Here is a 12,703-nt window from a genome sequence, read left to right on the forward strand (position 1 = left end):
CATCACTCTGGGACTTCTTCCTCCTCTTATTTGTGCAAAGCATTGGAACAACATAGCTGCAGCTTGTTAGGGCTGGAGAAAGGCAGAGCTGAAGGTGGCAGAGCCACTGCTTCCTTGCTGGCCAGTCCCCACCCAGCTCCCCTCCACCTCTACCGTAGCTGGAGTGATCCTAGATCCACGGCTGCCTCCCACCTTTCCTGGTGGCTCCAGTGCAGCTGGAGGAAAGCCCCAGGGTGCTCTACAGCCATGCCAAAACCTAGAGAAATGGGCCAGGGGAGGAACCTGCAGGTTTGCAGCTCAGCAGCCTCCACCCCAAAGCAATAAAACTAGAGCCCAGTCTGTTAGGATAGACAGAGAAAGAGCAAGATCTCCAGGCAACTGGGGTCTGCAACAGCTAGACCCTCCCCACCAGTCACACCAGCACAAGCCACTGCCACCACTGCTGCAGAGTGCTTGCACCCTCCTCATGAGAGCAGTGCTGCTGATCGCACACAGCCCTGCTTGTCTGTTATATTTTTTATTGGTATAAAAGCCCACTGTGGATAAAACGGCCTTCTCAGCCCTGAGCCCGATGGCAGTTTCTCCATCACAGCCCTGTGGCACAGCATCAGGGCTGGTGCCCCCCTGAAAATCCCTCTCCAAGTGCAGGAGAGGGCAATGATCCAAGAGAATGGCCCCTTGAACCCCCTTCCCAAGCTGTGCCAGCACCAGCTGCGGGGCTGCATCTCCTCCAGAGCTCTCCACCTCCCTCCATGTCCACTGGGCCCTTTGGGTACCATCCCTGTCCTGGGTCCTGTTGGTCCCCTTGGGTCCCCCAGCACCATCCTCCCTGCACCACGATGCTGGCTCACTGCAGCGACTGCAGTCCAGCGCTGGGGCCGCGGCTCCCAGGGCAGCAAGGCTGGGCAACGAGGCAAAGAAAGTAGCACCACAGCAGTCAGCCCCGAGCACAGCAGCACTTTGCAAAGCCGCTTCCTCCACCCTGTGGTGAGGAGGCAATGCAGGCCCCCGCCTGGCACAGGGGATGGCATATCTTCTGCAGCAGGGGGAGAAGCAATGGGTTTCTTTGGGCTCAGGCCTCCGGCAGTCCAAGGTAGCGTCCTTCCCAGGCAGGCTAACTGGAGCTCAGCTCATGACAGGGCCAGCAAAGCCAGGTCCCCCAAAACTGAGCTGTTCTCCAGGCGCTCCCAAAGGGGCGTTGGAGCAAGCCAGCCCCAGCCACATGGGTTGGCTGGCTGCCACAGCTGGACCCCAGCGCCTGCCCCACCAGGACTGGCCAGGGTCCTCCAGTACAGGAGAAAAGATATTGCAGAGAAGTTGACAGCCACTCTTGCTGCCAGTATGGAGGGGAGGGCTGGGGTGGCTGGGGACAGGAACATCCCGCAGGGTCTCAGGATCGCGGCTGGGGGCTGGCTCCACTCCGTAGACCTGCGGACACCAAGAGGAGAGGAGATAGTTTTCACCAGACTCCTTACCCCATCCACTTCCCCCAGGAGATGCAACAACCAGACCACAACCCCAAAACCCAGCTTCTCCTCCAGTCTGGCAGCCAAGGGGGTGATGACTTTGTTCCAGCCCTGGGGACACCCTCTCCCCATCCCAGCGCCAGGCCTGGTACCCAGAGGGACCCACAGGGTCCCCCATTCCCTTTATGGAACAGGACTTACAGAGCAGGAAGCGCCACAGGTTCTGGGCAGATCCCCCTGAGAGCAGGTAAGCCCAGGCAGCAGCAGCAGCCATCAGCAGGTAGGAGGGCACTAGGCTGCCCACGTACAGGGGGTTGCAAAAGGTCTGGAGAGAGAGTGGGGAGAGGAGAGGGGTGAGCAGGCAGGAGAGGACAGGGACAGGATGGGGGCAGCACCACCACCTCAATGAGCAGAACAGGACAGGGGACACCAGCTCCAGGATTTGGTTTGTGAAGGACCAGCTGCAAGTCCCCCAAATGCAACCACTTTGCTAGTGCCAAAGGCTGTTCCCCCCCTGACACGGGGACCAGTATGCACCACGGCCATCCCCAAATATAGGTCCCCACATGGAGCTCTGCTCCCAGCTACTCACCGAGCCGGAAACAGCGAGGTGCATGACAACAACCGCCATGATCTCCCACCAGCGCCGATGCTCACATCCATGGAAGAATAGGATCCCCCAGAAGGTGTGAAGGAAAATCAGCACCATGGTCATAAAAGCTGCAGGGAGCGGCAGAGGGTTGTCACCAAGGAACCACCTGACCTGACCTGGCCTGCAGGCTCACAAAGGGATGGAGAGGAGCTGGGAAAGGGGAATAGGGTCACTGCTGGGCCAGACTGGGAGGTGCTGGCGCAGACCCCAAGTGTGGGAGGGATGGAGGAGAGGAACAGGGAGGGTCACGGGGGACAGAAAGAAGGGTTGGCACAGAGAGAGGTGACAGGGGACTGTAAGGGGCCTAGATGGGTAGAGGGTGCAGCATGGAGGGGATAGCATGGAGGGGAGACTCCAGCCACCCTGTGTCTGCCACCTCTGTGGTGGGGCAGAGACATGAGCAAAGGGTGCTGGTTACTCACCTGAGGTCAGGAAGTAGAGCTGTGAGTCCCCATGGATGCCCACAATGCCGGGCCCTAACGCGTCTGCCAGGAGGTTGATCATGGAGAAGGCGCCACTCATGAGGCCAAAGCCCACGCCAGCCACTGCCAGGACAGGGACACCGTCAGGTCCTGAGCCTCCCAGGGCCACCCCAGTTATCTCCCAGCCAGCTTTGGCGTGAGAAACCTCCCTTTCACCCACCACCATGCCCACCCCGGCCTGGGCTTTCCCTTGGCCCCTTAGTTGGGGTGCCCCACTCTGTGCAGCACTCACCATATGCCATTTGCTGGATGGAAATGGGGGAGCAGCCGTCCTCGCTGAGGGCCACCAGCCCCTCAATGGCCTTCCTGTGGGGTGAGAGCATGCTGGAGCCCGGCACAGCCCGACCACCTCCTGAGGCACGGTGCAGCACCAGGATGGAGCAGATGGGACTGGGGTCTCACTCTGCACCATCCCACCCTCCTGGTAACCTCCGCATCACCGAGCTGCAACACCCACCATGGAGAGCATCCGCGTGACCACCCTGAACCACCAGACAAACGACGCATGTGAAAACCATGCGAAACCACATCAGAAAGATTTTCCTCAGAGGAATGTGAGTGCCAGCCAGCCCCGCAGAGCAGGGCTGGGGTGAGCAGAACATCGGGTGCAAAGCAAGCAGCACCCCCGCGTGGAAAACATCCCCAGTGCAGGCGTGGGAGGTGCATGCCAGGACGGTGTACCTGATCTCCGCATTCATACTCTTAGAAGATGCTGAAAAAAAAACGGAGGGTGTGCAGAAAGAGCTGAAAGAGCTAGAAAAAGTTCTGTGGGGCAGAAACTGGGAGAGTGGGGCTCCATAATTTTTAGCAGCTAGAGGTATGGCAGGTGAGGAGGACACAAGACAGCTCCTCAACCCGGGGAGGACAGCAACACTTGCAACCAGACATCCGCAGAGCAAAAGAAATGCGGTGGTTTGTGTTAAGAGGCTGCTCCACGGAGCTCTGCTACCCTCTGCCTGCCCACCTCCGGCAGTGCCCTGTGGCAGGGAGCGGTGCGAGCCTGCACAACCAGCCCCGGCCGGCCTTCCCCCAGACCCTCACCAAAGACCAAGCTACCTGACGCCAGCATTGGCTCCCCTCGTCTGCCTGCCCAGCCCCAGCACAGCATCCATCTGTCCGAACGCAGGACAAGGTGCAGCATGTGCTTGCCCAGCAGGCAGCATAAGCCCCCACGCTCCGGGCCGGCTGCACCAGGGAGGCCAGGAGCTGCTGAGGCTGTGCCAAGACTTTGCCCTGGGCTGGCCAGGGCACTAAAGACAGGGCTAGTGGCAATGTGCCACCCCACAGAGCCCCAAAACCACCTTCAGGCTGTGCCTGCTCACATAAAACCGTCCCTAAGAAAGGAACAAGACTTGCCAGGAGGCGAGGGTAGATCCCAAACCCTCATCTGCCCACCCCATGGCAAAGTGGGCATTTCCCAGTGCCTGGTGTTCTCCCCCTGGCATCCCCCCAAGCTGTGGGAGCACTGCCACATGAGGGCAGAGAGGATGTAACATGTCCTGCAGCAGCCCAAACCCACAGCCTACCTGTACCGAATTCAGGGAGACACTACCAGCCACCTCAGCCCTGGGTCTTCCAGACCTTAGGGCTGCTCTGCTCCACCACCCTGAGACCCACTTGAGGTCAACATATCGACACAGGTACCATTCACACACTCCGAGCAAGGACTGAGGTGGCTTGGTGCCACACTTGGCATCCCCCCGACCCTAGGAGCTCCCAGCCAGAATCTGGCACCTACCACAGCCAGGAGGACCATCCAGCGGTGCTGGAGCAGGGTGGGAGCTGCCCTTACCTGAGGAGCTTGTAGTAGAGGAAGCGGAAGGCCTCCTGCAGCAGCACAGAGAACATCACCCCAAATATCAAGAGCCCCTTCTGCAATGGCTCATCCTGGGGGTTGCTGGCTTTAACCGCAATAAACCAGATGAGGGAGGAGAGCAGCAGTGACACCAGCCAGAAGAAAGCCCTGCAAGAGAGAAAGTGCCTGCTGGCACCGGTGCTGTGCTGGGACCAGTGCTGGTGCCATGCCTGTGCCCGTTGGCACTACACCTGCACCCCTCTATGTTGGTACTGCCACAGGCAGCTGTGCCCCAGCCTTGTCCACTCTCCTACCAGTACCAGCACTGGGCAGGCAGTGCCTGTACTGGTACTGCTGCTGTGTCTGCACTCCTCCTCCACTGGTAACCAGAACTGGCACCAGTGCCCCAGCTGTGCCCACACCAGCACCAGTACCAGGCTCATATCCATGCCAGTACCAGTTCCAGTACCATATCCTACTGATCCCACAGTGGTACTGGTACCAGTGCCCCTGCTGCACATACGCAGCAGTACCACTACCAACCCTGCACTGGTACTGGTACCAGTGCGCCACTGATCCCATGCTGTTACCAATACTAGTGTCTTCCCCATCATGCCCACACCATGCAGTGACCACAATGGTACCGGTACAATACCAGTACTGGTGCCCCTGTTGTGCAAAGAATGGCACCACTACAAGTACCAGTACTGGTGCCCCTGTCATGCCCACAATGGTACCACTACAAATACTTGTATTCCTGCTGTACCTGCAATTGTACCAGTACAAGTAGGCATACTGGTGCCCATGTCACTGTCACAGGGGTATGAGGACCAGGACTAGTGCTCCTGCCGTGACCATGAGCACCAGTATGGCTACTGGTGTCCCTAACGTATCCATGGCTGCACCGGTAAGAGAAACAATATTGGTGCCCCTGTCATCCAAGCAACAGCACCACTCTGAGTACTGGTATGGGTGCCCCTGTGGTACCCACAATGATACCGGTACTGGTCCCCGCATTGTGCCTCTGCCAGTACCAGTCACATCTCTGTGACACCCATGCTGGTAACAGCACCCCTGTCGTGCCCACACCAGTACCAGCACCCCTGTCATGCCCATACCAGTGCCAGCACCAGCACTGGTACCAGTGCCAGCACCAGCACTGGTACCAGTGCTCCTGTCACACCCATACTGGTTAGAGAGTCTCATCATGCCCACACTGGCACCAGCACCCCTGTAATGTCCTTACTGGTACCAGGGCTTCATCACACCCATACTGGTACTAACACTGGCATGGGTAGCAGCACCCCTATCATGCCCATGCCAGTACCAGTACTGGAACTGGTAGCAGTGCCCCTGTAATGCCCATACCGGTACAAGCACAGGCACTGGAAGCAGTGCTCCTGTCCCACCCATACTGACAGGAGCACTCCTTTCAACCCCATACTGGTAACAGTGCCCCTATCATGACCATACTGGTGCCAGCTCTACATCATGCCTATACTGGTACCAGGACCGGCAATGTTACCAGTATGGGTCTGTCAGGGTGCTGGTATCAGAACTGGCACTGGTACCAGGGATCCTGTCACGCCCATACTGCTACCAGTAGCAACACTGCTACTGTTCCCAGTACTCCTGTCACACCCATACTAGTACCTGCACCAGCACTAGTGCCAGTGCTCCTATCATGCCCATACCTGTACCAGCATCAGCCCTGGTACCAGCAATCCTTTCACACCCATATCGATACCAGCAATTGCACTAGTACCAGCGCTTCTGTCATGCTGTTATCAGCACCGGCACTGGTGCCAGCACCCCTGTCATGCCCATGCTGGTACCAGCACTGGCACTGCTACCAGTGCTCCTGTCACACCCATACTGGTACCACCTCCGGTACTGAAAGCAGCACCCCTGTCACACCTATACCAGTACCAGCACAGGCACTGGTACCAGTGCCCCTATCATACCCATACTGCTACCAGCACCAGCACTGGTACCAATGCCCCTGTCATGCCTATAGCAATACCAGTACTGGCACTGGTATCAGCATCCCTGTCACACCCATACGGGTACCAGCATCTCATCACACCCATACTGGCTACAGTGCCCCTATCACACCCATACCAATACCAGCATCCGCACTGGATACCAGCACCCCTGTCACTTCCATACTGGTACCAGCACTGGCACTGGCACCAGCACCCCTGTCACGCCAATACTTGTAGTGGTGCCCCTGTCATACTGTTGTGGCTTAACTCCAGCCAGCCATGAAGCACCACACAGACACTCACTCACTCCCCCCCTATCCAGTGGGATGGGAAGGAGAATTGGGAAAAAAAAAGGTAAAACTCACGGGTTGACATAAGACCAGCTTAATAGAACAGAAAAGAAAAAAATAATAATAGCAGTAATAAAATGACAACAGTAATAATAATAAAAAGATTGGCATATACAAGTGATGCACAATGCAATTGCTCACCACCCACTGATCGTCGCCCCATTAGTCCCTCAGCGGGGATTCCCCAAAGCCCCAGTTCTCCCAGTTGATGTGCTAGGCATGGTGTCACATGGTATGGAATACTACATTGGCCAGTTCGGGTCAGCTGCCCTGGCTGTGTCTCCTCCCAACTTCTTGTGCCCCTCCAGCCTTCTTGCTGGCTGGGCATGAGAAACTGAAAAATCCCTGACTTAGTGAAACACCACTTCACAACAACTTAAAACATCAGTGTGTTATCAACATTCTTCGCAGACAGAACCCAGAACATAGCACTATACCAGCTAATAGGAAGAAAATTAACTCTATCTCAGCCAAATCCAGGACACAGCTCCATACTGGTGTCAGTGTGTCATCACACCCATACCAGTACCAGTACTTGTGCTGGTAACAGTGCCCTATCACACCTGTACCAGTACCAGCACCGGCACTGGTACCAGTGCCCCTATCACAGCCATACCAGTACCAGCACTGGCACTGATAACAGCACCCTTTTCAGGACCATACCAGTGCCAGCACAGCCACTGGCACCAGCATCCCTGTCATACCCATACTGGTACCAGCATCAGCATGGGTACCTGCACCTCTGTCACACCATCCTGGTACGAGCACCGGCACTGGTACCAGCACCTCTGCCATACCCATACTGGTACCAGCGTCCCTGTCACACCCATACTGCTACCAATGCCTCATCACACCCATACCGGTACCAGCATGGGCACTGGCTACAGTGCCCCTGTCATCCTGATACCAGTACCAGGAATGGCACTTGTGTGCCTGTCACACCCATACTGGTACCAGCATCTTAGAATCATGTAATCATTTAGGTTGGAAAAGACCTTTAGGATCATTGAGTCCAACCATCAACCATGCCCACTAAACCACGTCCTGAAGTACCCTGTCTACTCGCTTTTTGAATACCTCCAGGGGTGGTGACTCAACCACTTCCCTGGGCAGCCTATTCCAATGTCTGACAACCCTCTCAGTAAAAAAAAAAATTCCTAATATCTAACCTAAGTCTCTCTTGCCTCAATTTGAGGCCATTTCCTCTTGTCCTATCACTAGTTACTTGACAGAAGAGACCAGCACCCACCTCACTGCAACCCCCTTCAGGCAGTTGTAGAGAGCGATCAGGTCTCCCCTCAGCCTCCTCTTCTCCAGGCTAAACAGCCCCAGCTCCCTCAGCCGCTCCTCACAGGACTTGTGCTCCAGGCCCCTCACCAGCTTGGTTGCCCTTCTCTGGACACGCTCCAGCACCTCCATGTCTTTCCCGTAGTGAGGGGCCCAAAACTGAACCCAGGACTCGAGGTGTGGCCTCACCAGTGCCCAGTACAGGGGAACAACCACCTCCCTGCTCCTGCTGGCCACACTATTTCTGATACAGGCCAGGATGCCGTTGGCCTTCTTGGCCACCTGGGCACACTGCTGGCTCACATTCAGCCGGCTGTCGACCAGCAGCCCCAGGTCTTTTTCCACCGGGCAGCTTTCCAGCCGCTCTTCCCCAAGCCTGTAGCGCTGCATGGGGTTGTTGTGACCCAAGGGCAGAACCTGGCACTTGGCCTTGATGAACCTCATACAATTGGCCTCAGCCCATCGATCCAGCCTGTCCAGATCCCTCTGTAGAGCCTTCCTACCCTCAAGCAGATCGACCCTCCTGCTCAACCTGGTGTTGTCTGCAAACTTACTGAGGCCGCACTCAATCCCCTCATCCAGATCACTGATAAAGATATTAAAGAGAACTGGCCCCAGTACTGAGCCCTGAGGAACACCACCTGTGACCTGCTGCCAACTGGATTTAACCCCATTCACCACAACCCTCTGGGCTCGTCCATCCAGCCAGTTTTTCACCCAGCAAAATGTCCAAGCCATGAAATGCCATGAGAGACAGTGTCAGAGGCCTTGCTGAAGTCAAGAAAGATAACATCCACAGCCTTTCCCTCATCCACTAGGTGGGTCACCCAGTCAGAGAAGGAGATCAGGTTGGTCAAGCAGGACCTGCCTTTCGTAAACCCATGCTGACTGGGCCTCATCCCCTGCTTGTCCTGGACTTGCCACATGAGTGCTCTCAAGACAAACCATTCCATAATCTTCCCTGGTACCAAGGTCAGGCTGACAGGCCTGTAGTTCCCCGGATTCTCCCTCTGACCCTTCTTGTAAATGGGAGTCACACTGGCAAGCCTCCAGTCCTCTGGGACCTCCCCTGTTGACCAGGATCACTGGTAGATGATAGAGAGTGGCTTGGGAAGGACCTCTGCCAGTTCCCTCAGTACTCTTGGATGGATCCCATCAGGTCCCATAGATTTGTGAGTGTCCAGATAGCGTAGTAGGTCACTATTTCCTCCTGGATTAAGGAGGGTATGTTCTGCTCTTCATCCTTACCTACCAGCTCAAGGGGTGGAGTACCCTGAGGATAACTGGTGTCCCTATTAAAGACTGAGGCAAAGAAGGCATTAAGTACCTTGGCCTTTTCCTCATCTCTGGATGCTACATTCCCTTGTCACACCCCTACTGGTAACAGTGCCCCTGTCACACCCATACACCTAACAGTTCTCCTGTCACGCCCATACTGGTCCAAGCATCGTCACTGCTACCGGGGCCCCTCTCACACCCATACCAATACCAGCACCAGCACTGGGACCAGCACCCTCGTCACGCCCATAGTGGTACCAGCACTGGAACTTGTACAAGCACCCGTCACACCCATACCAGTAGCAGCATCTCATCACATGAAGCCTGTACAGTGCCCCTGTCATGACCATACTGCTACCAGCGCCAGCACTGGTACCAGCAATCCTGTCACACCCTTAGTGGCACCAGCACCTCATGAGACACATACTGGTACCAAGCGCCCCTGTCATGCCTGTACCTATACCAGCACTGGAACTGGTACCAGCACCCCTGTCACGCCCATAACATTACCAGCATTGGCACCAGTAACAGTGCCCCTGTCATGCCCATACCAGTACCAGCACCAGCACTGGTACCAGCACCCCTGACGCCCACAACACTACTACCACCGGCACTGCTACCAGCACCTGTCATACCCCTACTGATACCAGCGTTCCTACCATGCTGAAACTGCTACCAGCGCCTCATCACACCCATGCCAATACAAGAACTTGCACTGGTAGCAGCGCCCATGTCATGCCCATACCAGTACCAGCACCTGTCACACCCATGCCAGTACCAGTACTGGCACTGCTACCAGTGCTCCCGTCACACCCATACTGGTACCACCTTCAGTACCGCAAGCAGCCTATCACAACCATATCAGTACCAGCACAGGCACTGATACCAGCGCTCCTGTCACGTCCACACCAGTACCAGCACCAGCACTGGTACCAGAGCCTTGCCACAGCCACACCAGTAGTAGCACCAGCACTGGTACCAGCACCCCTTTCACACCCATACTGCTACCAACATCTCACCACACCCATACTGGTAACAGCGTCCCTGTCACTCCCATACTGGTACCAGCGCCCCTGTCACACCCATACCCGTACCACCACTGGCACTGCTACCAGAACCCCTGTCACATCCACAGCGGTACCAACACCGGCACCAACACCGGCACTGCTACCAGTGCTCCTGTCACACCCATACTGGTGCCAGCTCTGGCACTGGAAGCAGCACCCCTGTCACACCCAAACCAGTACCAGCACAAACACTGGTACCAGCACCCGCACCAATACCAGCACCCCTGCCACTTCCATACTGGTACCAGCACCCGCACTGATACCAGCACCCCTGCCATTTCCATACTAGTACCAGCACCAGCACTGGTACTACCACCCTTGTCACACCCATTCCAGTACCAGCACCCGCACTGGTACCAGCAGCCCTGTCATACCCACACCGGTACCAGCACCGGCACTGGCACCAGCACCCCTGCCACTTCCATACTGGTACCAGCACCGGCACTGGTAGCAGCACCCCTGTCACACCCATACCAGTACCAGCACCCACACTGGTACCAGCACCGGCACTGGTACTACCACCCCTTTCACGCCCATACTGGTACCAGCACACACACTGATACCAGCACCCCTGTCACGCCTATACTGGTACCAGCACCGACACCAGCACCAGCGTCCCTCTCACGCCCATACTGGTACCAGCACCCCGTCATGCCCATACCGGTACCAGCACCGACAGTGCTGTCACACCAGTAGCGGTACCTGTACCACTGCCCCTATCACGCCCACACCAGTAGCCGCGATGGCACTCGTGCCTGCCCTCCGGCGCTGGAGCGGGACTGACCCGGCGATGAGGATGATGATGCGTAGCGGGTCGTGGGCGATAGTGAAGAGGAAGAGGCCGAGCGCCGGCCCGAAGGCGATGAAGGTGCACCCGAAGAAGACGGCGAGCGTCATAGCGGCGGGACCCGGGGCCCGGGCCCAGGGACAGGACCCGCAGGCACCCACCGGACCGACCGGACCGGACCGGACCGCACCGAACCACCTCCTCCGTCCCCCCCCTTCCCTCCCCCCTCTCCCGCCCTTCCGGGTCCGCCTGACGTCACGCGCCACCTGCGCGCGCCGCCGCCGCCGCCGGCGGAATTGGCGCACTGGGGCGGGGCCGGAGAGTCGGTGTGGGGCGGGGCCGGGGCCTGTCACGTGGGGGGCACGGCCTACGGTGGGGGTTGGGTGGTGTCGGCGGGGGGGGGGTGGGGGGAGCTCGGCCTGTGGCGGGGGGCGGGGGGCCTGTCACGGGGGGCACCGGGTCCTGCGGCAGGGCTCACGGCCGGCACTGGGGGCGACACGGCCCCCGCCGCGGGATGGCTTGGTCCCGTCACCGGGGGCACCCGGCCCTGTGACGGAAGGACTAGGCCTGTAGCCAGGGGAGCATGGGTCTGTCACCGCTGCCCTCAGAGGGTCCGGCCAGCTGGGGGGGGTCCTGCACGGCCCCTCGGGACCTGGGCCGAGCCCAGGGTGCCGGCGGTTGGGTGAGGGGTGCTGATGCCTTCAGTAGAGGCTGGAGTTGAAAGACTCCATTGTATTTTGTAGCGCTTAATTTTTGCTGGCTTGAGCGTCTTTGAATCTTCTGGTATGTGAGAAGACCTTGAGGTTTCATAGAATCATGGAATCATTTAGGTTGGAAAAGACCTTTAAGATCATTGGGTCCAACCATCAACCATGCCCACTAAACCACGTCCTGAAGTACCCCGTCTACTCGCTTTTTGAATACCTCCAGGGGTGGTGACTCAACCACTTCCCTGGGCAGCCTATTCCAATGTCTGACAACCCTCTCAGTAAAAAAAAAATTCCTAATATCTAACCTAAGTCTCCCTTGCCTCAATTTGAGGCCATTTCCTCTTGTCCTATCACTAGTTACTTGACAGAAGAGACCAGCACCCACCTCACTGCAACCCCCTTCAGGCAGTTGTAGAGAGCGATCAGGTCTCCCCTCAGCCTCCTGTTTTCCAGGCTAAACAGCCCCAGCTCCCTCAGCCGCTCCTCACAGGACTTGTGCTCCAGGCCCCTCACCAGCTTGGTTGCCCTTCTCTGGACACGCTCCAGCACCTCCATGTCTTTCCCGTAGTGAGGGGCCCAAAACTGAACACAGGACTCGAGGTGCGGCCTCACCAGTGCCCAGTACAGGGGGACAACCACCTCCCTGCTCCTGCTGGCCACACTGTTTCTGATACAGGCCAGGATGCCGTTGGCCTTCTTGGCCACCTGGGCACACTGCTGGCTCACATTCAGACGGCTGTCGACCAGCACCCCCAGGTCTTTTTCCACCGGGCAGCTTTCCAGCCGCTCTTCCCCAAGCCTGTAGCGCTGCATGGGGTTGTTGTGACCCAAGTGCAGGACCCGG

The 12,703-nt window shown here is 57.5% G+C and overlaps 1 protein-coding gene across 1 annotated transcript; it reads right to left on the reverse strand.

Annotated features, from left to right (window-relative positions):
• Window positions 1-518: 518 nt before the first annotated feature.
• LOC126036100 (gamma-secretase subunit Aph-1b-like) lies at window positions 519-11,358 on the reverse strand. Its single transcript, XM_049795453.1, has 7 exons — window positions 11,147-11,358; window positions 4,393-4,563; window positions 2,833-2,906; window positions 2,541-2,663; window positions 2,059-2,186; window positions 1,668-1,791; window positions 519-1,428 (listed from the first exon to the last, which is right to left on the reverse strand). The coding sequence occupies exons 1-7, from the start codon at window positions 11,257-11,259 to the stop codon at window positions 1,391-1,393; spliced, it is 771 nt and encodes a 256-aa protein (XP_049651410.1). The 5' UTR covers window positions 11,260-11,358; the 3' UTR covers window positions 519-1,390.
• Window positions 11,359-12,703: the final 1,345 nt, after the last annotated feature.

Source organism: Accipiter gentilis, chromosome Z, assembly GCF_929443795.1.
Source record: "Accipiter gentilis chromosome Z, bAccGen1.1, whole genome shotgun sequence".
NCBI lineage: Eukaryota > Metazoa > Chordata > Aves > Accipitriformes > Accipitridae > Astur > Astur gentilis.